At 42.6% G+C, this 27,311-nt stretch overlaps 1 protein-coding gene across 1 annotated transcript in view; it reads left to right on the forward strand.

Moving 5' to 3' along the window:
* Nucleotides 1–26,947, forward strand: part of LOC139531906 (DNA topoisomerase 2-binding protein 1-A-like) — a 44,133-nt gene extending 17,186 nt beyond the window's left edge. Inside the window, exons 15-27 of the mRNA XM_071328852.1 lie at nucleotides 9,091–9,276; nucleotides 9,387–9,499; nucleotides 9,646–9,769; nucleotides 9,956–10,120; nucleotides 10,479–10,575; nucleotides 11,962–12,142; nucleotides 12,457–12,698; nucleotides 12,905–13,041; nucleotides 13,164–13,266; nucleotides 13,771–13,934; nucleotides 15,957–16,175; nucleotides 20,098–20,259; nucleotides 26,658–26,947. Coding sequence (XP_071184953.1) covers nucleotides 9,091–9,276; nucleotides 9,387–9,499; nucleotides 9,646–9,769; nucleotides 9,956–10,120; nucleotides 10,479–10,575; nucleotides 11,962–12,142; nucleotides 12,457–12,698; nucleotides 12,905–13,041; nucleotides 13,164–13,266; nucleotides 13,771–13,934; nucleotides 15,957–16,175; nucleotides 20,098–20,259; nucleotides 26,658–26,804 — 2,040 coding nt within the window. The 3' untranslated portion in view covers nucleotides 26,805–26,947. The remainder of the gene's footprint in view (nucleotides 1–9,090; nucleotides 9,277–9,386; nucleotides 9,500–9,645; nucleotides 9,770–9,955; nucleotides 10,121–10,478; nucleotides 10,576–11,961; nucleotides 12,143–12,456; nucleotides 12,699–12,904; nucleotides 13,042–13,163; nucleotides 13,267–13,770; nucleotides 13,935–15,956; nucleotides 16,176–20,097; nucleotides 20,260–26,657) is intronic.
* Nucleotides 26,948–27,311: the final 364 nt, after the last annotated feature.

Consider the following 27,311-nt stretch of genomic DNA (forward strand, 5'->3'; position numbering starts at 1 on the left):
ATTTCTTTCCTGAGGTTTTCTGGGATTTTCCCATGATGTCAAGTAAAGAGGCACTGAGTTTGAAGGTAGGCCTTGCAATACGTCCACAGGTACACCTCCAATTGACTCAAATGATGTCAATTAGCCTATCAGAAGCTTCAAAAGCTATGACATAATTGTCGGGAATATTCCAAGCTGTTTAAAAGCACAGTCATCTTGGTGTATGTAAACTTCCTACACACTGGAATTGTGATACAGTGAAATAATCTGTCTGTAAACAGTTGTTGGAAAAATGACTTGTCATGCACGAAGTAGATGCCAAAACTATAGTTTGTTAACAAGAAATTTGTGGAGTGGTTTAAAAACAAGTTTTAATGACTGCAAACCTAAGTGTATGTAAACTTCCGACTTGAACTGTATCTACAACACAAAATCTGTGTGTACCTGTTGTGACTGTTTGTTGCTTCACAGTCCCCGCTGTTCCTGAAGGTGTATTTTTATCAGGTTTTAAAAAATCTGATTCTACTGTTTGCATCAGTTACCTGATGTGGAATAGAGTTCCATGTAGTCATGGCTCTATGTAGTACTGTGTGCCTCCCATAGTCTGTTCTAGACTTGGGGATTGTGAAGAGACCTGGTGGCATGTCTTGTGGGGTATGCATGGGTGTCCCAGCTGTTTGCCCGGTAGTTCAAACAGACAGCTCGGTGCATTCAACATGTCAATACCTCTCTCAAATAGTGATGAAGTCAATCTCTCCTCCACATTAAGCCAGGAGAGATTGACATGCATATTATTTTTAGCTCTCCAACAGTCAGGTGTGCTTCCCAGTTCTGAGCCAATTGCAATTTTCCTTAGTCCCTCTTTGTGGCACCTGACCATACGACAGAACCGTAGTCCAGGTGTGACAAAACTATGGCCTGTAGAACCTGCTGTCGTGTCTTTGGCAATGCCGGATTAAGTGATATGACATGCTATTCTATAAAATCCTTTCTCTGTAATTAATATTACCTGATTGAGCTAATCATGTAAATGTTATTAACTAGAAAGTTGGGGCAGCACGAAATAATATTTATAGAGCCGTTATCTTCCGAATAAACTCTTATAGACCTAGTAATATTTTACATCAATAGCAGTCAATATTAATCGTTACCTTATTTGTCTCATCTGAAAGTTGTAAATTCTTGGTTATCTTCACGAACCCTGGCTAACAAGTTGAATCAGCAATACAAAGTTGGATTTAATTATTTATTTACTAAATACCTAACTAATCACACAGAATTACATTTACACATAATGAATCATACCTTGATTACAAATTATGTCATAAAGGAAAATATCCCTAGCGGACGGAACAGATATGATAGCTGGTTATACAAAGAAAAGGGGGTTGGGTTTGAGTGAAAAGAGCGGGAGGACTGAGGAACAAAGGGAGAAGCTATCGTAAATACAGTATCTTATGCATTCTAAATTACCGTCCATTTGGAAAAGGAAAATGCAATAAATATTTACTCTGAGCTGCGCTTCAATAGGTTGGTGGTAGATGGAAGGCCGTGTTGCCCAACAGTCCTTTTTCCTTTGAAGAGTGTCTCTGGTGCTGAACGGGATACGTTGTAGTGTCGTCGTTGTGTGGTAGACGGGATACTCTGTCTGTCCTCTCCTAGCCCACGTTTACAGCGGCCGCTGCTATCTTAACGGCAAGGTGGTATCACTTCTGTAGTGAATAAGAGTTCAATGTTCATACCATTCGCAACCAAAGCTCACGCTGAGGTTGGCTTCGTTCTGTAGTTATTATCTGAATCCTTCTGACATCGGACCGTCGTCCTTATGTACCCGGAACAGGAGGTTACATTTTCGTCAAGGGCTTATATAGTGGAGGGAGAGAAGGGTGTGTTTCATAGTTTATAACCCATGTCTCTTCACAGGGACGGGCCACTGATTTGAGCAAAGCTCTAATCTTATGAAAACCAAATTCTCTCAATTGGAAGCTAAAATTACATTTAATCTTTTCACAAATAGTTTCATTTAAATTGCATTTAAATTGCACAACAATTCCATGTGAATCTGATAACTATAATGTGTAGACTTTCCCAGATACAGTTTATTTCGTCCTGTCATCAGTCATAATGTCTCAGATGACAACCGAACTGACATATTCATTAAGTACCAACGCATATTTTCAACTGGTTCTATTACCAAAATATGGTTCCTTTCCCTCCACTTGTTTGATGTTCCCAGACTTTCTATGTTTAACAAAGGCTATTCAAGAGTCCCTCAGTAGAGTCAAGGTAGAGGGAAGGGAGTGTTGTAACTTTAATGTGTTACAGAGTTGATGTTTAAGTTAATTCATTGAGCTGTATCGAAAGATATTTCTTTACAGTTATTTACATATGTAATTGTATTGGTTAGTATTGAATTACGCTTTTGACTGCAAGTTCCAGAATGCCTTGCGACAGGAAGTAGAGAGTGAACGCGCTAGTTAAGTGCAATTAACAGGTGATTATTTTGGCTCCTTTGCGCTAGCAGCTTGCTGGCATTGCTTTGTAGAATCTAAAGTTGTTAAATGTAACGTGATCAAGAATTATTACTAAAAGAAGCTTTCATATCAAACCCGACGTCCCGAGTCATTACTTTGAAGATAGTTATTCTATATTTTGGTGCCGAAACCCGGGATATGAGCTGCGTGGAAGAAGCGGTTGAAATGGCTGAGGAGGAACGTCGGAATGAAACCGAAAGAATGAAACGAAAGCGGGGTACCATTCGAGGTGCCACAACACGGATTTTGAATCAGATTGACGTGGAAATATCCCAGTTAAATCCGGATACCGATCACTTGAGTACATTGTTGGAATTGCTGTTAGCTAAGGAGAACAGTTTGTTTGAACTTGATGGTGGAATTGAACAGTTAACCCCATTGGACGGATTGGAGGCAGAGATTGCATGCACGGAGGATTATAAAGAGCGCGTTATCATGCTTAAGAGCCGTGCACAACGAGTGATAAAGAAAAAACAGGATCTCAATCCACTACCAGCACGGGTGAGTGACGCTAATTTAAACAGATCACAGAGACAATCAGTAAGGCTACCAAAGTTGATTATTGAGAAATTCTATGGAGATGTCAGTATGTGGCAGGAGTTTTGGAGTCAGTATGAGACTGCTATTCACAACAATGATTCACTGTGTAATAAAGAGATGTTTTCAGATAGGTACTCTTATCTCACTGGACCAGCTGCAAAGGCAGTAGCAGGACTGATGTTAACAGACAGTAACTATGATGATGCAATCGCTCTACTCAAGAGCAGATTTGGAAGGAAAGATCTTGTGATTAGTGCTCATATGTCAAAGCTGCTGAATCTCACCCCTGTGAAGAAATCCTCTGATCTAAATGCATTGAGGCAGCTATATGATGAAAGTGAAATTCAGATTAGGAGCCTGGAATCACTGGGTGTAGTGTCAGAAACCTATGGAAGCCTACTATGCCCAATCTTACTGCAGATGATTCCAGAGGACATAGCTCTTGACTATAGTCGTCAGAGGGGAGTAGATGATGAATGGAAAGTGTCTGAGATTGTCAGTTTCCTACAGAAGGAGGTTCAGAGCAGGGAGAGAGCGCTACAAATGACAAGATCATGCAACCAACAGAAAGAGAGCAAACCATGGAACAAGTCATGCTTCTCCAATGAAATGAAAACAAAAAGACCCAACTCTGCTGTAGCACTGCATACAGCCAGCCAGAAGGAACAAAGCTGTCTGTTCTGTGACAGTGCAGACCACAAATCAGAAAACTGCCCTGACCACAATATTGCTACACGCAAAGAGAAACTAAAGAAAATGGGAAGATGCTTTGTATGTTTAGGACAGAAACACATAGCAAAATTCTGTAAAGTCAGATGTGTCATGTCTGCTTCCACATGTTGCACATCACATTGCTGTGTGTACCGGTAAGAGGAGTGAGGTGCAACCCCCTACTGTTTCTGCAGATGCTGTTGTTTCCTCAGTTATTCCCCATTCAGTGAAGATGAAAACAGATGGACAGAACACTGTGTTGCTACAAACGGCAAAGGCATGGGTAGAAGGCCCATCGGGCAGGAAGATGGCTCGTTGCTTACTAGATGGAGGCAGTCAGAGAAGCTTCATACATGAAACCCTTGTGAAGGGCTTGAAGCTACCAGTAATCAGACAAGAGGCACTCACTCTTCACACGTTTGGCTCCTCTGCCCCAGCAACGTCCCAACGCAACACAGTGAAAGTCATCTTGGAGAATGTCTGGGACAAACAGCAGAGAATAGAGATAGAGGCAATTGAAACCCCACAAGTGTGCACAGCTGTGATGAAGGTTCCTGGTGAACAGATTCGACATGAGCTCAATAGAAAGGGACTGCAGCTCGCAGACTTTCCAGGAGATGACAATGATCCTGAACTCTGTCCTGATAGGAGCAGACTACTACTGGCAGATAGTATCAGGCAGAGTGGAGCGACTGACGGAGACACTGGTTGCTTTAGAGAGCACCTTTGGATGGTCGGTGCAGGGACCCATGTTCATGTCAAGTGTCGCCGAGGCAACTTGCATGTTCATCCCACTTGATGAAGACACACTAGTCTCCAAACAACTGCATGCATTCTGGGAGCTTGAGTCTCTGGGTATTATAAGCGAGAAAACACAGAACCCAGAGGAAACCGAGGCTCTACAGAGGTTCGAGGAAACAACCACCTTCAAAGATGGTCGATACCATGTGGAGTTGCCATGGAAACGAGAAATGCCAGAACTCCAAGACAACTATAGAATCGCCAAGAAACGGTTTGAAGGTCTGAAGAAAAGACTGAAGAAGGATGTGATGTTGTACAGCAGATACAATGAAGTGGTAGAGGACTACTTACAACAGGATATGGCAGAGGACGTGCCCAAGGACAACGCATCAAGTGCAGACAACGTAAAATACTACTTACCTCACCATGCAGTACTCCGAGAAGATAAGGTGACAACAAAACTGAGAGTGGTGTTTGATGCCTCGTCCCATGAAGATGGCTGTCCATCCCTCAATGACTGGTCTACTCACAAGACCGAACCTGAATCCGGATCTGCTCAGCGTTCTGATAAAGTTCAGACTACATGAGATCGCATTCATGGCAGACATCAAGAAAGCTTTCCTGCAGATATCCCTAGCAGAGAGAGACAGAGACGACGTGAGATTTCTATGGCTCACAGGCCCACCAAGGGGAGAAAATGAAGAGGAGCTGCGTGTGCTGAGGATGAAAAGAGTGGTATTTGGCACTTCCCCAAGTCCATTTTTGCTGGCAGCTACAATCAGGAAGCACCTGAAACAATATGAAACAGAACAACCAGAAGTTGTAGAGATACTGAGAGAGTCACTCTGTGTAGATGATTTCATTGCAAGTTCACGCAATGTTGAAGAGGCTTACCTTGTGACAACAACTGCAAAGCAAATGCTGTCGATTGCAGGCATGGACCTCTGCAAGTGGATGACCAATTCTCCTGAATTGAAAACAAAATGGGAGGAGAGTACGACAACTGACCACCCGTTGACGCTAGAAACACAAGGATTAGTGCTGAAGGTTTAGTATGGAGACCGGAAACAGATGATTTTGTGTTTGACCTCAGGCCGCTACTGAGCATTCTAAAGCAAAAGGAAAACACAAAGAGAAGTGTTCTACAGTCGTCTGCACGTATCTTCGACCCTCTTGGGTTCTTAACTCCCTTCACCATCAGGATCAAGTGCATGTTCCAGGAAATGTGGGAGAGGGGACTCAGCTGGCACGAAGAATTACCACCTGATCTGACACGAGAATGGCAACAGTGGTGTTCAGAACTACCCCAGTTACACCAGCTCACCATACCAAGGTGGTACAGAACAGACATGCGGCCACATAATAGCCACACCCTGAAACTACACGTGTTCTGTGATGCAAGTGAAAGGGCTTACAGTGCAGTAGCTTACTTGCAAGGTGAATCACAAGACAGGGAAACAAGTTTAGTCGCATCCAAGTCCAGGGTAGCCCCACTCAAGAAAATGACGCTGCCACGCCTGGAGCTCATGGGAGCTGTGATTGGAGCGAGACTAGCAAACAACTTGATGACCACACTGAAAATGGAAGAAAAACAGATCAAAATGTGGACAGACTCGATGATCGTGCTGCATTGGATTTGCAGCTCAGCTCAGAAATGGAAACAGTTTGTTGCAAACAGAGTGACGGAGATCCAGTCCTTGACCAATCCAGAGTCATGGTCACATATTGAAGGGAAAACTAATCCAGCTGACCTCCCTACAAGAGGACAAACTGTTCGAAACTTGACACAGAGCGAGCTATGGTGGAATGGACCCAGAATTCTGACATCACCCAATCAGTCCGAGGGGACTGATGATAACAAAGTTCCGGAAGAGGTGAATATAGAACTCAAGTCCAGTTGCCAGGTTACTGTACAACTCGCAGCAAACAGCACAGACATCCCTGAACCTGTGTTGGAGCTTGAAAGGTACAGCAAACTGAAAAGAGTGTTCAGAGTCACCGCCTGGATAAAGAGATTCATAGCCAATGCTCGTACAACCATAAAGATACAAGGTGAACTGACTGCTGACGAACTGTTCGATGCAGAAAAGTACTGGATTAAGGTAACACAACAACAGAGTTTTGGACAGGAGATCAAACTACTGAAGGCAGGAAAAAGCCTAAACAATGACTGTAAAATCAGAGAACTGAAACCGTTCCTGGACGAACACGAACTACTCAGTGTAGGAGGAAGACTGCAACAGTCCAGCTTCACATTCAGAGAGCAGCACCCATGGGTTCTGCCCAACAAGTACAGATACTCAGAAATGCTGATAGAGTACCACCATGAGAAGGTGATGCATTCTTGAGCAAGAGACACTTTAGTACAAATCAGAGAGCGATACTGGATCTTGCGTGCTAGGCAGCTAGTCAAGAGCACAGTGGCAAGATGTATAGTGTGCAAAAGATTCAAGGCAAGGGCCGGACAGCAGGTCACTGCGCCTTTACCAAAAGACAGAATAACGGAATCGCCACCATTTGAAGTCACTGGTGTGGATTTTGCAGGACCACTCTATGTGAAAGAAAATGGGTCTGTGAAGAAGTCATACATTGCACTGTTCACTTGTGCTGTAACCAGAGCAGTGCATTTGGAACTGGTCTCAGATCAGTCAACAGAGAAATTCCTGTTAGCTCTAAAAAGATTAATCTCAAGGAGAGGATTATGCAAGGTAATCTACTCAGACAATGCAAAAACGTTCAAGAGAGCTGATCAGGACTTGAAAGAGCTGTGGAAGGCAATCGAAGAGCCCCAACTCTTGGCTTTCTTCTCAGAAAGGGGCATCACCTGGAGGTTCATCGCCGAGCGAGCAGCCTGGTGGGGCGGATTCTGGGAAAGACTTGTCAGGTCAGTGAAAACATGCCTGCGAAAGGTTCTTGGGAGAGCTTCACTCAACTTTGAAGAGATGTGCACAGTCCTGACAGAGGTTGAAGCTATTCTAAATTCTAGGCCTCTGACCTTCGTGCACAATGAAGTGGATAAACCACAACCCCTGACCCCAGCACACTTCCTGGTGGGTAAACGACTAACCTCTTTGCCTCCAAAGCCATTTCCAGCTGACACTCAGCACCCAACGCTAAACAAGGGGGAAATGACACGCAGATGGAAGTACAGGCAGAGACTTGTGACCAGTTTGGAACAGTTGGCGAAGAGACTACTTGCTGGATCTAAAGTCAGCACACCGCTGTGATACACCACAGCCCACCCCACTGAAAGCGGGTGACGTTGTACTCATTGGAGAAGATAACAAACCCAGACAAACCTGGAAACTAGGAAAGATTGAGGAACTGTTTCCAGGCCGAGATGGCCTAGTTAGATCATGTTCAGTTCGTACTGCTTCAGGGACTTTGTTGAGGAGACCTATTCAGTTGATATACTGCCTAGAGATCTAGATGAACACAGTTGTTCATCGGGGGGGAGGATGTTGTAACTTTAATGTGTTACAGAGTTGATGTTTAAGTTAATTCATTGAGCTGTATCTAAAGATATTTCTTTACAGTTATTTACATATGTAATTGTATTGGTTAGTATTGAATTACGCTTTTGACTGCAAGTTCCAGAATGCCTTGCGACAGGAAGTAGAGAGTGAACGCGCTAGTTAATTGCAATTAACAGGTGATTATTTTGGCTCCTTTGCGCTAGCAGCTTGCTGGCATTGCTTTGTAGAATCTAAAGTTGTTAAATGTAACGCGATCAAGAATTATTACTAAAAGAAGCTTTCATATCAAACCCGACGTCCCGAGTCATTACTTTGAAGATAGTTATTCTATAGGGAGAAAGGTAATAATGGGGGGGGTCATAAACCTTACCCACAGGCCAACGTCATGACACTGCCTTTTTATATGTGGTAGTAGAGTAGGGGCCTGAGGGCACACACTTAATGTTGTGAATGTATTGTAATGTTTTTTTTTTTAAATATATAAAACTGCCTTTATTTTGCTTGACCCCAGGAAGAGTAACTGCTGCCAAGGGGGATCCATAATTAATACAAAATACTAATTGGTTGATAATGTCATTGGAAACACTTATCTTCCTCTTATCTTCTTTTACTACAAAACTTAGAAACGCAGAATTTTCTCATGTTGGTGTTGCTGGATATGAAGTTGAACATTTAGAAATGCCCCTTTTTAGAAATTAACTATCAATTACCTGGAGACCGGCAGTTATTTGCATGACAATCACCGGCTGACAAAAGGTCATGACAACTACAGCCCTCGTTGAGCATTATTTAAGCATAAGGCACAAGAGGGTGTGGTATATGGCCAATATACCATGGCTAAGGGCTGTGTTCAGGCACTCCGCGATTGCGTCGTGCCTAAGAACAGCCCTTAGCCGTGTTATATTGGCCATATACCATAAATCTCTTGAGGTGCCTTATTGCTATGATAAACTGGTTACCAACGTAATTAGAGCAGTAAAAATACATGTTTTATCATACCCGTGGTATACGGTCTGATATACCACTGCTGTCCGCCAATCAGCATTCAGGGCTCAGTTTATAAATTGTAATAACACACCTTGAAACTATGTACTTGTATGACATTCCAGGCTGCGTTAGCGGCGTTGGACACGCCAGGGGGCAGGTCACAGCAGAGTCAGAAGGTCGTGACCCCGCTGTCAGAGGTCATCGGGAGGAACCTGAAGGTGGCCCTGGCCAACAGCACCCGCAGCCACGACCCTGACCTCCAGGCCTTCACAGCCAGCCCCCAGCTCAGCAAGGAGACACACAGAGCGGTACAGAACACACCCTACAGTCTTCACAGCCAAGTTCATACACTCACAAGCCCATGTACACAGTTTCTTAAATGCCTGTGTGGCGTTTGTGTGTGCATGTGTGCCTTTAGGTGGAGGAGGAGGCTGCTGCCCTGACTGGTGTGGTGATCTGTGTGAGTAAGAAACTGAGCAAGAAGCAGAGTGAGCTCAACGGCATCGCTGCCTCACTGGGAGCTGACTTCAGGTACTCCTCTCAACTCAACAGTACATGCTCGCAACTATGTCTACAATGTTTGTAATTTCAGTCACAACACTTGTCATTAATGATGTATGTCCCTCTATAATCCAATACTCTCTGTGTGTGTGTGTGTGTCTGTGTGTGGAGTCCAGGTGGTCGTGTGACGACACCGTGACGCACTACATCTACCAGGGTCGTGTGGGGGACAACACGCGGGAGTACAGGGCTGTGAAGGAGAGAGGGGTGCATGTTGTGTCCCAGCACTGGCTTCAGGCGGTACGGAAGGTTTCCATTACACCCAATAAACACAAATGTACTGCATGAAGTATACGACAGGCACGGTCCATTCTTATATCAGACATAACAGTCACAAAAGTGCTGCTGTAGTTCGTCTGTGTAGTTTGTCTGTGTGGTTTTGTGTGTGTGTGCTCAATACTGACTCGTTGCTGTTTGTCTGTCCAGTGTGCTGAGGATCAGAGGCACGTGTCGGAGTCTCTCTACCCATTCACCTACAACCCCAAGATGAGCCTGAACCTCAGTCAGGTGCCTCCTGACAGTAGCCGGAGGTCTCCCCCTGCCACCCGCACCACAAAACTCGGAGACCTCACTGAGGCCCAAGAGAACAGGGTACGTTCCTTACAGAAACTGCTCACTGAAGATCTGGGGCTGTATGTATTGAGCATCTTCGCGTAGGAGTGCTGATTTAGGATCAAGCCCCCCCCTCCATGTGTTTTGGAGGACGCATGGCTCTCGACCTTCGCCTTTCCCGAGTCCGTACAGGAGTTCCAGCGATGGGACAAGACTGTAACTACCAATTGGATATCACAAAAAAGGGGTAAAATGTACCCCCCCTAAAAATCATACTACTACTCTGAGATGCTTGATACTTACAGCCCCTGTATTTGTTCAATGGTTTGAGTGTCTGGAAAATGGTGCAGGGAGGCTGTCAGTTCAAAGCTTCACATCATAACCTTGTCCCCCTCAGCCTGAAGATAATGTCGTAGAAGACGCCACAAACTCCCATCACGTCAGAGAAGGAGAGACTGATCAAGAGCAGGGCCGGGACAATGCAGAGAAGAAAGGTGGGGCTCTTATACACGTAGACTTAGTTGTTCTTCATGGTCGGACGTAATCAAAAACGTTTCAATAAAAGAACCCGTAAGAAATGTGAAACGGCACAATCTGCTAGTCAAAGTAAATAAATCATGTGTTGGAACTACTGGTCAAATAGAACAGTGTAGCGAGCCTAGCACCTGGTAAATTTCGCAGTTTGCGGCAAGGGTTCAAAATCTCAGAGGATCTTTTTTTTGTACTTTGAAATGTAGAAGTTACACTTACTGTGTTAGTGTGTTGAGAAGGGAAGTGCAGCCAGCACCTTGAAGATTAATGAGGAGCTGCTTCTATCGTTAGCCTCGTAGACAAACACACTGCTAATATTCATACATATTATATAGTCCTGTACATTTAAATGTACGTTTTATATGCATCATTATATGTTGTACTTCAACACATGCGTTATTTACTTGAGGACCAGCAGTAGTTTTTTTTCTAACAAAAAACGAAAAGTTTGTCACGAAGGGTCTTGAACCCGCACTTACCGAATCCAAAAGATTCCAATTATACTACCTTAATGGAGGACGGCAACTGGCAGTGACAGCAGAGATAGAAGAGGAAGTGAGACGTTCCACTCTCATTTTTCCTGGTTCATGTACAGTCAACGAACTAAGCAGACCAGACACAGCTGCTATCGCATTGGTGTCTATGCGAGAGCCACCCCTTAAGCAGACCGGAACTGGGACCATTTTAAAACAGCCTGAGTAAGACATTAATTTATCCACCATCTTTTGTGACAGTAATGGAGGGTAAATTAGAGCTATTTGACAAAGACCATGAGCCTCTTATTTCACTTAACAATAAATTAATATAAAACTTACATTTTGTATAATTGTCCTCTATCTTTTTCTTTAACAGCACATGGACGTGTGTGAAACAGAGAGGCAAAAACAATGAATTTTGTTCATTAGCTGTTTTCTAAAAGGTTTATACCGGTAGTCTCAGCAAGAGTTCATTAGTCTGGACCCGGAACGTTTCAATTCAATGCACTTGAGCTATGGCACAGCAGGGCAGACCGGTTGATCATCAGTGTATCAGTGGGTGATTTTCTTTCTTTTTTTTTTTTCTTCCCTTCATTGTACCAAGGTAGCTAATTGTGACATGTTTTCCAATGGGAAAAGCTAACAGCTAGCATAGTTCTAAAAGCTTTAAACCTGTGGTCTAAGCAAGCATTTGTAATTATGGACACTCCTGGTTCATACAGAATATGAGGCTGTTGACTGATAAAAAGTGAAGTTTGCACTTATCAGGAGTCAACTGAATATTCCGTGAGTGCAGGTCCCCAAAACACACACATACATACACACTTCACTTACTTTCATTCCCCTCATCCTCTGACCGTCTCTGTCTCCCAGACCTGTCAGAGACCCTGGAGATGAGGGAGAACCTCCAGAGGCAGCTGCAGGAAATCATGTCAGCCACCAAGAAGACCACCAGCAGGCGCTCTTCGGCCCGCCTAGGCTCCGTGGGGACAGACTTTCATCCCCATACCCCTGGCCGCAACGCAAATGTCCGACGCACTCTGGAAGCATTGCGGTATGAGACACCGACACACCAGGGGGCTGCGAAACGTCAAAATAATCGTCAATTTACCTTCACTATTCAGTTTCCCTATGCCGATGAACAGATCTGTGTCCAGACAGTCATCCCATTGTTTGGTTTTCAAATTTCTCTGCACTGCAAAGGTTTAGATTTTACTTGAGACTGAGTTGAATTTGTGCATTAAGTTCGTTGGATGCTTATTAATGTAAATGTCTTTGTTTGTCATGTAAATAAGGCATGTACATCCGTGTCTTTACAGTGTGAAAAAGTGCTAACGCTCTCGGTCTCCCTCCTTTGGTGTTATTCAGGATGTCTCGTCAGGCAGCAATGGACCTGAACACAGAGCCGTCTCAGAGTGAGCAGATCGTGTGGGATGACCCAACGGCCCGGGAGGAGAGGGCCAAGCTGGCTGACAACCTGCAATGGCCCGGCAGCCCCTCCCAGCACTCTGAGCCCCTGGCTGTACCTCTAGCAGCACCTCTATCCCACTCTGACAATGCCGGAAACACACTCCGGGACTCCATGACCGACTCTGAAATGGTGGAAATGGGTGAGGGGGGGAATTAAAAAAGTAGTCCCCTGTCTTCAATCACACTCAAGTGTTGTAGAAGTTTCAAAGGAGTTAAAAAGAGTGCAATAGACTTCGGAAAATCAGTTTTTCCAATCTTGTTATATATGCCAATGCACCTGCAGCAAGAGATTCTTGCTATTGCGTTGCCAAATATTTACCTATGAAACGTTCTCCCTCCTATTCAGTGGAGTGTGACGTGATTGACCAGCAGATAGGTGAGAGGGTGATGACCGTGCCAGGGGAGGAGCCTGACCTCCTCACTCCTAAAGCCCCCAGCATCGCCTTCCCCCTCGCCAACCCCCCCGTGCCCCCAGAGCCACAGGTAACCACACTCACCCTCCCTCCCTCTTGTAAGGTGATATTATAAGTAAATGTTTAGATGTGAATCGTTACTTAGCGGCACGGTGGTGTACTGTGATGCTAAAAAGGCTGTGCTGTCAACAGATAGAAGAGGAGAGTGAGGCGGAGAAGGAGCCTCCTCGGTTCCAGCTCTCCTCCCTCAACCCACAGGAGAGGATAGACTACAGCGCCCTCATAGAGGAGCTGGGTGAGTCTCTGACCACCTAACTAACTAGACGCCATCTTTACCGTCTCTTTGGTACATATGTGGTCCCGTGTGGCTCAGTTGGTAGAGCATGGCACTTTCAACGCCAGGGTTGTGGGTTCGATTTTCCCCGGGGGACCAGCATAAAAATGTATGTACCCACTACTGTAAGTTGCTCTGGATAAGAGTGTCTGCTTAATGACCAAAATCTAAAGTAGCCTCAACTCGTTGGTTGCGTGTCAAATTGACACCCTAATTCCTGTATAGTGCACCATTTTAACCAGGGCTATGGGCCCTGGTTCTGGCTATGGGTTCTGGTTCAAACTAGTGCACCATATAGGGAGAAGGGTGCATTGGGCACTCACCCCGTGCCTACTTTTTTATTTGCAGGGGTCTTAAAATATCTTGTTTCTTTCTCTTCTGAGACGGTCTGTCGTCCTGTTTGTCAGTCCCCCTATTGCATTTGTCTGTGTCCTTGTCTGACTCTACATGTCTGTGTTCCTGTAGGGGGTGTGGTGCTGGACAAACAGTGCTTTGACCCCAGCTGCTCCCACATCATCGTGGGGAGCCCCCTGAGGAATGAGAAGTACCTGGCAGCCATGGCCTCCGGGAAGTGGATCCTGCACCGTTCCTACCTGGAGGCCTGTCGCTCCGTGGGACACTTTATCCAGGTCAGGATTTGCATCAGACCACCACAACATGCCTCCACAGACTCGTAGCCCCATCTTTTTGGATTGAATCTTTATTTAACTTCTTGCGACTACAGGGGGTGCTGTTCCGAATTAGCATTTTGTCGTCTCCAAATTAAACTGCCTAGTACTCAATTCTTGCTCGTACAATATGCATATTATTAATTCTATTGGATAGAAAACACTTTCTAGTTTCATACAACGTTGAAATTATGTCTGTGGGTGACCCAGAACTCTTTCTACAGCGAAATCCATGACAGACAGTGAAAGGTCTGAGAGCGAAGCTCTGGTTTCAGATCAGTTTTTAAGGTCTCTGTCTATCCTATGGAACGACACGAACTGCACCCGCCTTCCCCTGGATGTCAGTAACCAATGAGAAGTGGAATGGGCCTTCTAGGTAGCTCTCAGAGGTTATAAAAGACCAAGGAGTGAGAGTAGCCCCCCTTTCGACGCTCGCCCTTACGCAGGAAGGGACCTCCGGATGCCATTTTCACAGGCTCGGTTATCAACTTGAAATGTATCCGTCTGTAATTTAATTCGATATAGGACTTAGAAACATCATAAGGTAGTTAATTTAAACCGTTTTATAGCAATTTATATCCGTTTAGTGCGATTTTGATGCATTTCTATGTGAAGCACCGGGCACATTTCGGGGTCCTGGTTGAACGTTAGCGGGCATTTAGACGGACAAAGGACATCTTTCGACCAAAAGAAGATTATACCCAAGAAAGAATACATTGCCCAAGAATCCGATGGAAAATCACCTCATAGTAAGTAATATTTAATATGATAAATCGTTGTTCTGTCGAAATATTTTAAACGCATATTTCGCCATTTTGTTTTCTATCCCTTCGCTTGGCGAACCCTGTATTGCACAGTAAGGATAATTTTAGAAATGTAAATCAGCGATTGCATTAAGAACTAATTTGTCTTTCGATTCCTGTCAACCCTGTATTTTTTAGTCAAGTATATGATTAGCTTTCAATTAAACTAGATCACTCTGATAGATGACGTCAGACATATTGAGGCTTGATTTCCTAGTATTTTTATTGTGTAACCACGGTTTTGTATGGCTAAATATGCACCTTTTCGAACAAACTGTATATGTATGTTGTAAAATGATGTTACAGGAGTGTCATCGGAAGAATTCTGAGAAGGTTAGTGAAAAAATTAATATATTTTGGCGGTGATTACGTTATAGCGCTCTTTGGCTGGAATCGATGCTCTGGTAACGTTTGCACATGTGGTATGCTAACTTATCGATTTATTGTGTTTTCGCTGAAAAACGCTTAGAAAATCTGAAATATGGTCTGAAATCACAAGAACTGGGTCTTTCCATTGCTATGCTTTGTCTATTTTTATGAAATGTTTTATGATGAGTAAATTGGTCATACACGTTGCTCTATCTAGTAATTCTAGTCGATTTGTGATGGTCGGTGCAATTGTAAACTGTGATTTCTACCTGAAATATGCACTTTTTTCTAACAAAAACTATCCTATACCATGAATATGTTATCAGACTGTCATCTGATGGGTTTTTTTATAGGTTATTGGCTATCAATATCTTAGTTGAGCCGAATTGGTGATAGCACCTGAAGGAGTAAGAAACTGATGGAGTTAGAATAGTGGTGTATTTTGCTAACGTGTTTAGCTAATAGATTTACATATTTTGTCTTCCCTGTAAAACATTTTAAAAATCTGAAATGGTGGCTTTATTCACAAGATCTGTATCTTTCATCTGGTGTCTTGGACTTGTGATTTAATGATATTTAGATGCTACTATCTACTTGTGAAGCTATGCTAGCTATGCTAATCAGTGGGTGGGGGGTGCTCCCGGATCCGGGATTGATACTCGTGAAAGGTTAACCAGGGAGTCCCAATGAGATCAGAAGACATCTTTCACAAGAGAGACTTATCCGAGAAGGAGCAGCTCAATTTAAAAAAATACATCTTGTTTATGCTTCTTGAATTTAATGGAGAGGGTGTACATACTGTGTGTTCCAGGAGGATGCGTACGAGTGGGGCAGTAGCTCCATCCTGGATGCCCTACCCTCCATCAGCTCCCATCAGAAGAGGCTGGCATTGGCTGCCATGCGCTGGAGGAGGAACCTGCAGGACCAGAACAACCTGGAGGGAGCGTTCAGCGGTTGGACTGTCATGCTAAACATCGACCAGACCAGAGAGTCAGGGTTCAGACGACTACTGCAGTCTGGTGGAGCAAAGGTACCAACAAAGCTCTTAAAGGGCAACTCCACTTTTCAAACTCATTGTCATTATCTCTAGCACAATACCAGTGTCAACATGTGTGAAAACGGCACATTTCTACATTTTTCTTTTTAGAAAGAAATATAAAAGTTCTACCCGATGACAGCAAAAAACATTTGATCAACTTTGATTTTCAAACGCTATGAGATTCACGGTGACGTGGGAGCAAGAAAATACCCTCCCTTGGGCTAGAAACTCACTGCAGGTTTTAAAAAATCTTAATTTAATCCTGTGATGTCACAGAGAAGCATTTCTTTGGACCTTATTTTTATAACCACAGATCATAGAAAAATCACGTACTACTGGAAAAATAATATGCTGCTGAAAATATTAGGATAGGCTATTCATCCTATAGCATGAATCAGAAAAGGAGCTTGGCTTCATTTCATTCAGTTGCACCCCATTTAATAAGAAAGGAAACGCAAAACTGGCACCTGTCGTCATTCCTCGCACATATGTTGACCAACATAACGCTTGCTGCCTACAGTTTTCTGTCCATCTGATTTTAAAGGATGAAGTCCAGATAGGCTAGGCCTGAGAAACTTTATGGATGGACATAGAGAATTAGTAGCTCATACACGCACACCCACCCACCTAAAAGGACCTATCAATCAAAGCCGCCTGCAACCTATCTCAGACACTTAACTTCTTATGGGCAGGTGGGACGGTAGCGTCCCACCTGGCCAACATCCGGTGAAATTGCAGAGCGCGAAATTCAAAAATACCAAATTCAAATATTTAACATTCTTGAAAATGTGTTAAACATCAAAATAAAGCTTAACCTTTCTAGGACACACGTTCCGCTAGCGGAACCCCTCGACAACATTCCGCTGAAAAGGCAGCGCGGGAAATTCAAAAATATTTTAGAAATATGTAACTTTCACACATTAACAAATCCAATATAGCAAATGAAAGATAAACATCTTGTTAATCTACCCATCGTGTCCGATTTTTAAAATGCTTTCCAGCGAAAACACAACGTATGATTATGTTAGATCACCGCCAAGTCCAAAAAACACAGCCATTTTCCGAGCCAAAGATAGGAGTCACAAAAAGCAGAAATAGAGATAAAATGAATCACTAACCTTTGATCTTCATCAGATGACACTCATAGGACATCATGTTACACAATACATGTATGTTTTGTTCAATAATGTGCATATTTATATCCAAAATTCTCAGTTTACATTGGCGCCATGTTCAGAAATGCCTCCAAAATATCCGGAGAAATTGCAAAGAGCCACATCAAATAACAGAAATACTCATCATAAACTTTGATGAAAGATACATGTTTTACATAGAATTAAAGATACACTTGTTCTTAATGCAACTGCTGTGTCAGATTTCAAAAAAACTTTACGGAAAAAGCAAACCATGCAATAATCTGAGACGGCGCTCAGATAGAAACAACATTTCTCTGCCATGTTGGAGTCAACAGAAATACGAAATGACATTATACATATTCCCTTTGATGATCTTCATCAGAATGCACTCCCAGGAATCCTAGTTCCACAATAAATTGTTGTTTTGTTCGATAATGTCCATTATTTATGTCCAAGTAGCTACTTTTGTTAGCACGTTTAGTACACATATCCAAACGCTCGTGCAGGTCCAGGCGAACTTCTGACAAACTTCAAAAAGTTATATTACAGGTCAAATAAACTTGTCAAACTAAGTATAGAATCAATCTTTAGGATGTTATCATAAATATTCAATAACGTTCCAACCGGAGAATTCCTTTGTGTCTATAGAAGTAATGGAACGCAAGTCGATATCATATGGAATGCGCGTGACCAGGACCTGGCTCTCTGCCAGACCACTGACTCAAACAGCTCCCATCCGGCTCAACGTCACAGTAGAAGCTTCATTCAACGTTCTACAGACTGTTGACATCTAGTGGAAGCCATAGGAAGTCCAAACAGATCCATATCCCACTGGGATTTCAATAGGCGATGAGTTGAAAATCGACCAGCCTCAGAATTCCCACTTCCTGTTTGGATTTTTTCTCAGGTTTTTGCCTGCCATATGAGTTCTGTTATACTCACAGATATCATTCAGAGTGTTTTCTATCCAATATTAATAATAATATGCATATATTAGCATCTGGGACTGAGTAGGAGGCAGTTTACTCTGGGCACGCTATTCATCCAAAGTGAAAATGCTGCCCCCTATCCCTAAAAAGTTAACTTCTTGTTAATCCAGCCGCTGTGTCAGATTTCAAAAAGGCTTTACAGCGAAAGCAAACCATTCGATTATCTGAGGACAGCGCCCCGCATACAAACACATGAAAATCATATTTCAACCAGGCAGGTGTGCCACAAAAGTCTGAAATAGCGACATAATTAATGCCTTACCTTTGAAGATCTTCTTCTCTTTGCACTCCAGAATTTCCCAGAGACATCACAAATGGTCCTTTTGTTCGATAATGTCCTTCATGTCCCAAAAATGTACATTTATTTGGCGCGTTTGATTCAGAAATACACCGGTTTCAACTCGCCCAACATGCCTACAAAGTATCTAATAAGTTACCTGTAAACTTGGTTCAAACAACGTTCCTAATCCAACCTTAGGTACCCTACATAAATAATCGATCAAATTTAAGACGAAATAAACTGTTTCTAATACCGTATAAAAACAATGTGAAGCACGCTCCAGTTCACGCGCACCAAAACAGTAGAGTCCACCTGGAGTGACACTTACAATGAATAGGACCACTTCTTCATTTCTCAAAAGAAAAGCATTGAACAATTTCTAAAGACTGACATCTAGTGGAAGCCATAGGAACTGCAACCAGGTTCCTAATAAAAAGGGTATCCCATAGAAAACGATTGGAAAATCATATGACCAACAATTTATTTTTTCCCTGGATGGTTTGTCCTCGGGGTTTCGCCTGCCATATCAGTTCTGTTATACTCACAGACATTATTTTAACAGTTTTAGAAACGTTAGTGTTTTCTATCCAAATCTACCAATGCATATCCTAGCTTCTGGGCCTGACTAACAGGCAGTTTACTTTGGGAACGCTTTTCATCCGGAGGTGAAAATACTGCCCCCTACCCAAGAGAGAAGAAAAAGAAAACCACATTTCTTGTTTAAAAAATAAAAAAAACATGTAAAAAACCTTGCCTTAGATTCAAATCCTTTCTGTTGGATATCAAAAACTAGTCTGCGTTATAGGATAATGCTAAATGAATGTAGCCTATCATATAAATTGACGAGGAAAGTTGAGGAGATATAAGCTGGAGACTGATCTTCAGTATTCATACCCCTTGACTTATTCCACATTTTGTGTTACATCCTGAATTCGAAATGGATTCAAGTTTTCAGCCATTTACACACAATACCCCATAATGACAAAGTGAAGATGTTTTTTGAAATTTTAGCAAATTTGACTGAAAATGAAATGCATATGTCTAATTTACGTAAGTGTTCACACCCATGAGTCAATGCATGTTAGAATCACCTTTGCCAGCGATTAAAGCTGTAAGCGTTTCTGGGTAAGGCTCTAAGAGCTTTAGCAGTGTTCCAGATAACAATTTATATTTTCGCTTGCAAAAAGACTCGAATCAATCCTGTTCCGAATAAATAATTGATTGCGGCAGGACTGTATTTCGCAATTGACGTGAACGATGTCATAAGCAAGACGTGCTCATATAAAAAAATAAAAAAATGTAAAACAGACTTAGTGAGAGGGCCTTTACTCTCATTCTGCACCTCAGTCTTCACTTACTGTTTCTTAGTATGGAGAAAGCTTATGATATATACTTATCTGTTTCTGACTGCCCATCTCCTCCATACCTTGTAGATATTGACAACGTGTACACTTCTGGATGTTACTCCATCCATCCTCTTTCTCTCTTCTCCCTAACCCTCTCTCCAGGTTCTCCCCAGTCCCTCTCCATCTCTGTACAAGGGAACCACGCACCTGTTTGCAGAATTCAGTCGGTTGAAGCCGGGAGACTTCCGGGTGGATGTGCCAGAGGCCATGTCCCAGGGAGTCAAATGTCTGAAGCCAGAGTTCATCGCAGATTACCTCATTCAGGTTGGTGGAACTGTAACTAAAGCACGTAACTGCCTCATAAAGGGACATTATGCTGGAGGGAATATGTGTCTGACTGCTTTAAAGGCATTTTACAGTGCCTTCAGAAAGTATTCCCACCCCTTGACTTTTTCCATATTTTGTTACCGCCTGAATTTAAAATGGATTCAATTGAGATTTTTTTGTCACTGACTTACACACAATACCCCATAATGTCAAACGTGGAATTATGTTTTATATATGTATTAAAAATAAAAAAGCTGAAATGTCTTGCGATAAGTATTCAACCCCTTTGTAATGGCAAGCCTATATAATTTCAGTAGTAAAAATGTCCTTAACAACTACCATAAGTTGCATGGACTCACTCTGTGCAATTTTTTTATGACTACCTCATCTCTGTACCCCACACATACAGTGCATTCGGGAAAGTATTTAGACCCCTCGACTTTCTCCAACTTTTGTTACAGCCTTATTCTAAAATAGATTACTTTTTTCCCCCTCATCAATCTACACACAATACCCCATAATGACAAAGTGAAAACTGAAATATCACATTTACATAAGTATGCACACCTTTTACTCAGTACTTTGTTGAAGCACCTTCGGCAGCGATTACAGCTTCGAGTCTTCTTGGGTATGATGCTACAAGCTTGGCACACGTGTATACGGGCAGTTTCTTCCATTCTTCTCTCCAGGTCCTCTCAAGCTCTGTCAGGTTGGATGGGGAGTGTCGCTGCACAGCTATTTTCAGGTCTCTCCAGAGATGTTAGATCGGTTTCAAGTCCAAGCTCTGGCTGGGCTACTCAAGGACATTCAGAGACTTTACCCGAAGCCACTCCTGCGTTGTCTTAGCTGTGTGCTTGGCGTCATTTTCCTCTTGAAAGTTCAAACTTCGCCCCAGTCTGAGGTCCTGAGCGCTCTGGAGCAGGTTCTCATCAAGGATCTCTCTGTACTTTGCTCCATTCATCTTTCCCTCGATCCTGACTAGTCTCCCAGTCCCTTCCGCTGAAAAACATCGCCACTGTGTGATGCTGCCACCATGTTTCACCGTAAGGATGGTGCCATGTTTCCTCCAGACATGACGCTTGGCATTCAGGCCAAAGAGTTAAATCTTGGTTTCATCAGACCAGAGAATCTTGTTTGTCATGGTCTGAGTCCTTTAGGGACCTTTTGGCAAACTCCAAGCGGGCTGTCATGTGCCTTTTACTGAGGAGTTGCTTCCGTCTGGCCACTCTACCATAACGACCTGATTGGTGGAGTGCTGCAGAGATGGTTGTCCTTCTGGAAGGTTCTACCATCTCCACAGAGGAACTCTGGAGTTCTGTCAGTGACCATCGGGTTCTTGGTCACCTCCCTGACCAAGGCCCTTCTCCCCCGACTGCTCAGTTTAGCCGGCCGGCCAGCTCTAGGAAGAGTCTTGGTGGTTCCAAACTTATTCCATTTAAGAATGATGGTGGCAACTTTGTGCTTGGGGACCTTCATAGCTGCAGACATTTTTTGGGTAACCTTCCCCAGATCTGTGCCTCGACACAATCCTGTCTCGGAGCTCTGCGGACAATTCCTTCGACCTCTTGGCTTGGTCTTTGCTCGGACATGCACTGTCAAGTGGGGGACCTTAATATAGACAGGTGTGTCTTTCCAAATCATGTCCAATCAATTGAATTTACGACAGGTGGACTCCAATCAAGTTGTAGAAACATCTCAAGGATGATCAATAGAAACAGGATGCATCTGAATACTTTTACTTAATACTGAATAAGGTATTTCTGTTACAATTTTTTTTATTTGCTTTGTCATTATGGGGTATTGTGTGTAGATGTTTTATTTAATCAATTTTTGAATACGGCTGTAACTTAATAAAATGTGGAAAATGTCAACGGGTCTGAATACTTTCCAAATGTACCGTACAATTATCTGTAAGGTCCCTCTGAATCAGTGTTTGAAATTCACTGCTCGACTAACACAAAGACATGGAGTTTTTCCATTGCCTCGTAAAGAAGGGCACCTATTGGTAGATGGATCAAAATAAAAAAGCATACATTGAATAACCCTTTGAGGATGGTGAAGTTATTAATTACACTTTGGCTGGTGTATCAACCCAGTCACTACAAAGATACAGGTGTCCTTCCTAACTCAGTGGACAGTGAGAAAGGATTTCACCATGAGGCCAATGGTCACTTTAAAACAGTTTTGATTTTATTGGCTGTGATAGGAGAGAACTGACGATGGATCAACAATATTGTAGTTAATCCACAATACTAACCTAAAATGAGCGAGTGAAAAGAAGGAAGCCTATACAGAATAAAAAATATTCCAAAACATGCATCCTTTTTGCAATATGGCTCTAAAACTGCAAGAAATGTGGCAAAGAAATTAACTTGGTCCAGAATACAAAGTGTTATGTTTGGGGAAACATGTTTATATTTTCAAGCATGGTGGTGGCTGCATCGTGTTATGGGTATGCTTGTCACCGGCAAGGAGTTTTTTAGGATAAAAAGAAAGCTGAATAGAGCTAAGCACAGGTAAAATTCTAGAGGAAAACCTGGTTCAGTCTGCTTTCCAACAGACACTGGGAGACTTTCAACAGGACAATAACCTAAAATACAAGGCCGAATATACACTGGAGTTACTTACCAAGACGACGTTGAATGTTCCGGAGTGGCCTCGTTAGTTTGACTTAAATCTGCTTGAAAATATATGGCAAGACTTGAAAATGGCTGTCTAGTTATAATCAACTTGAGAGCTTGAAGAATTTTTAAAAGAGTAATGTGCAAATATTGTATAATCCAGGTGTGCAAAGCTCTTCGATACGTACCCAGGAAGACTCAAAGCTGTAATAGCTGCCAAAGGTGATTCTAACATGTATTCCCTCGGGTGTGAATACTTATGTAAAATAGATTTCTGTATTTCATTTTCATTACATTTGCCAAAATCTCTAAACATGTTTTCACTTTGTCATCATGACGTATTGTCTGTAGGTGGGGGGGATTTAATACATTTGGAATTTAGGGTCTAACGCGACAAAATGTGGAATAAGTCAAGGGGTATGAATACTTTCTGAAGGTGAACTGTATATGGGTCTTCCTCACGAAACTGACATTTTAGCCATTTATCATTTTTCACAATTTCCTCATGTTTCACTGAAATTAGCATCTGTACTTGTCTATTTCATAATTATTATGGTTTTGGATCCGATATTATGCATTCTACCACAATTTTCACAATTCTCTAACGCAAGTAGAGGTCCAAAAAAGTTAAAAGCAAATCAATTTCTAAGATGTTTTTTTTAAACATTACTCCTCTAATGAAAAGGCCTGAGCTAAACATGACACTGAAAATATTAAATTCAGTCATGCGAAGGCCAAGTGGGGTAAGGGGGGGGGGTGTTTTGATAAGAAGAACCTCATTCTGAAGGCATTTAAGCAAAATAAAGTTTTTTTTTTTTTAAACCTTTTTCTCCCACATTTTGTGATATCGAATTGTTAGTTACTGTCTTGTCCCATCGCTACAACTCCCGTACGGACTCGGGAGAGGCGACGGTCGAGAGCCGTGCGTCCTCCGAGACACGACTCCGCCAAGCCGCACTGCTTCTTGACACAATGCTCGCTTAACCCAGAGGCCAGCCGCACCAATGTGTTGGAGTAAACACTGTACACCTGGCGACCATGTCAGTGTGCATTGCGCCCGGCCCGCCACAGGAGTCGCTAGAGCGCGATAGGACAAGGACAACTCGGCCGGCCAAACCCTCCCCTAACCCGGACGACGCTGGGCCAATTGTGCGCTGCCTCATGGGTCTCCCGGTCGCGGCCGGCTGCGACAGCCTGAGATCAAACCAGGATCTGTAGTGTAGTGCAGTGCCTTAGACCGCTGCGCTACTCGGGAAGCCCCTAACGAATACATTTACTAGTGCTCATCTAAGGACTACTCCTCTTGATCAGTGGTTCTCAACTGGTTTTGCCTCGGTACCCAAATTGAACCAGGTTGTCTCAGTTGCGACCCAATATTCACATCACAAAAATACAATTTGGTAAGCTATGCTATATTCAATGTTGCAACATTCCCACGTCTTTCATTGTCAATAATAAAATGTTGCCCATATTCTTGATGAATGTTAGTAAACTCAATGGTTTGAGACTACAAAATCAACCAAAATTGCGCTGCTAATAGCTCTATATTAAAAATATATCTTTTTTGTAAGTTCATTATAATTTCTAAACAATTTCATCCTGGTTTGAGTTCAGACTGGAGTTTTTAATTTTTTTATTTTCATTTACTCAGACACAAGATCCATTCAAAACCTCCCTGGTCGCGACCTACCAGCTGCTCTAGATAGAACCAATTGGAGTTTTACAGGAACTAATGAGACATGCCCACTGTTCTATTCATAAGAAATATAGTTGAATGTAAACTTCAACCAGTATACAATTTTTTTTTAATGATTTATTGACAAACTACAGCAACATTTTGTTTTATTCAAATAAGTTAGGTTTTAATAAAGTAAAATTGTATTAACTAACCTGAGCATTTAATCTGGAAGCATTTTAGTAATGAGAATTTTGGGTGAAAATGTACAAAATTCTGACGACAATTTTAAATTAATGTAAAATAAGACACAGACATTTTTAAAACTGGTTTCATGGTTGTCACCCATACAAGTAATGTTGGGAAAGTCTAAAGCACGTGTCAAACTCATTCCACGGAGGGCCAAGTGTCTGCAGGTTTTTCGCTCCTACCTTGTACTTGATTGATGAAATAAGATCACTAATTAGTAATGAACTCTCACTCACCTGGATGTCTGTCTTCATTGAAAAAGGAAAAACCTGCATGCACTAGTCCTCCATGGAATGAGTTTGACACCCCTGGTCTAAAGTGAAACCAGTTGGTTAATATTTGGTGCCTTAATTAAGGTGCCTTAATTTAACCATACCATGTGATCAACCTTCTCCATAATACCCACCCTGGCCAGTTAAAGGTTCTCCATGTAACATTTCCACCTGCAACTAGGGCCCAAATACCAATTACATACCAGTAGTAACAAAGAAATATAAATTCACCAGAGTAAAACATATATTTTTAGAAAGGCACGTGGCCTCCAACTGCTCCTAAATGCATGCTCTTCAACCGATCGCTGCCCGCACCTGCCCGCCCGTCGAGCATCACTACTCTGGACGGTTCTGACTTAGAATATGTGGACAACTACAAATACCTAGGTGTCTGGTTAGACTGTAAACTCTCCTTCCAGACTCAAATTAAGCATCTCCAATCCATAATTAAATCTAGTATTGGCTTCCTATTTCGCAACAAAGCATCCTTCACTCATGCTGCCAAACATACCCTAGTAAAACTGACTATCCTACCGATCCTTGACTTCGGCGATGTAATTTACAAAATAGCCTCCAACAATCTACTCAACAAATTGGATCCAATTTATCTCAGTGCCATCTGTTTTGTCACCAAAGCCCCATATACTACCCACCACTGCGACCTGTATGCTCTCGTTGGCTGGCCCCCGCTACATATTCGTTGTCAAACCCACTGGCTCCAGGTCATCTATAAGTCTTTGCTAGGTAAAGCCCCGCCTTATCTCAGCTCACTGGTCACCATAGCAGCACCCACCCGTAGCACGTGCTCCAGCAGGTATATTTCACTGGTCACCCCCAAAGCCAACTCCTCCTTTGGTCGCCTTTCCTTCCAGTTCTCTGCTGCCAATGACTAGAACGAATTGCAAAAATCATCTGAAGCTGGAGACTCATATCTCCAGATCATTGCACCTGTACATGGTCCATCTGTAAATAGCCCACCCAACTACCTCATCCCCATGTTATTTATTTTTTGCTCCTTTGCACCCCAGTATCTCTACTTGCACATCTATCACTCCACTGTTTAATTGCTAAATTGTAATTATTTTGCCACTATGGCCTATTTATTGCCTTACTCCCTAATCTTACTTCATTTGCACACACTGGATATAGACTTTTCTATTGTCTTATTGACTGTACGTATGTTTATTCCATGTAACTCTGTGTAGTTTGTGTCGTACTGCTTTGCTTTATCTTGGCCAGGTTGCAGTTGTAAATGAGAACTTGTTCTCAACTGGCCTACCTGGTTAAATAAAGGTGAAATATATATATTTTTTAAACAGTGCAAATTAGCTTATTTTTTTCTCCCATGACTAGCCGGTCCGGCTCTTGTGTGTACTAGTTCTTCACATCCTTGCAACTGATGTTTTTTGGATTGTGATAAAGTAAGAAGCAGTACCAAGCCATTTTAGGCGTTTCTAAGCAGTGTTCTTGTAAAACCATGAAGGAATCTAAATTATGGCTAAAATATTACATGTTGCTCCACTAAGAAAATCAAGACTGATACTAAAACTCTCATAAGTCTATTGTCTTTTTGTCCAGGAGCCGTCTGCACCAATAGAGATGTACTATCTTCCTCAAGCGGCCCAGTGTCTGCCAGCGGGCGCAGACGTCAGCCGCACCACCCCGTCCCACAAGCGCAAAGTATCAGGAGATTCCTCCAAGCTCAAGAAGACCCGCCTCAAGTGAGAACATCGGCATTTAGAGCTGTGGTGTCAACAAGTAAATTCCATCATTTTAGAAATGCCTTTGCAAGCCTTAATGATAGTATGTCTGTAAATAAGATAATTTTTTTTTAATTAGTTGTATGAAAATAAAATGAATGTGACAAATGTTTGTCGTTGTGATTGATTGGCCCTTTCAGCAAGAGTCAGACAATGTTCTCAAGCACTCGACACAGAGATGCACTGTCAATGTATGTCCTATAGAGGGCACTCTACAATCGGTTTGAATCCAAAGCTTCATACCTGGAATGAGTGCATTGTAGTTCATTGTTCTAAGCATCATATGCTGAACCATTTAGCTTTTTTTTGCACCTCTAAGTGTACTGATACCAAAAGCAGGGACACAATGTTTTAACCTCTCCTTTTTTAATTGACAACGTGAGTCCTCTTGAGATCAATTCTACCTGCTATGAAGTGATAATGGCATTTGTTCAGGGTGTCACACCAGTCTCTGACCCACGCTGTCACACAT

The sequence above is a fragment of the Salvelinus alpinus genome, chromosome 10, assembly GCF_045679555.1.
Source record: "Salvelinus alpinus chromosome 10, SLU_Salpinus.1, whole genome shotgun sequence".
In the NCBI taxonomy this organism is placed as follows: domain Eukaryota; kingdom Metazoa; phylum Chordata; class Actinopteri; order Salmoniformes; family Salmonidae; genus Salvelinus; species Salvelinus alpinus.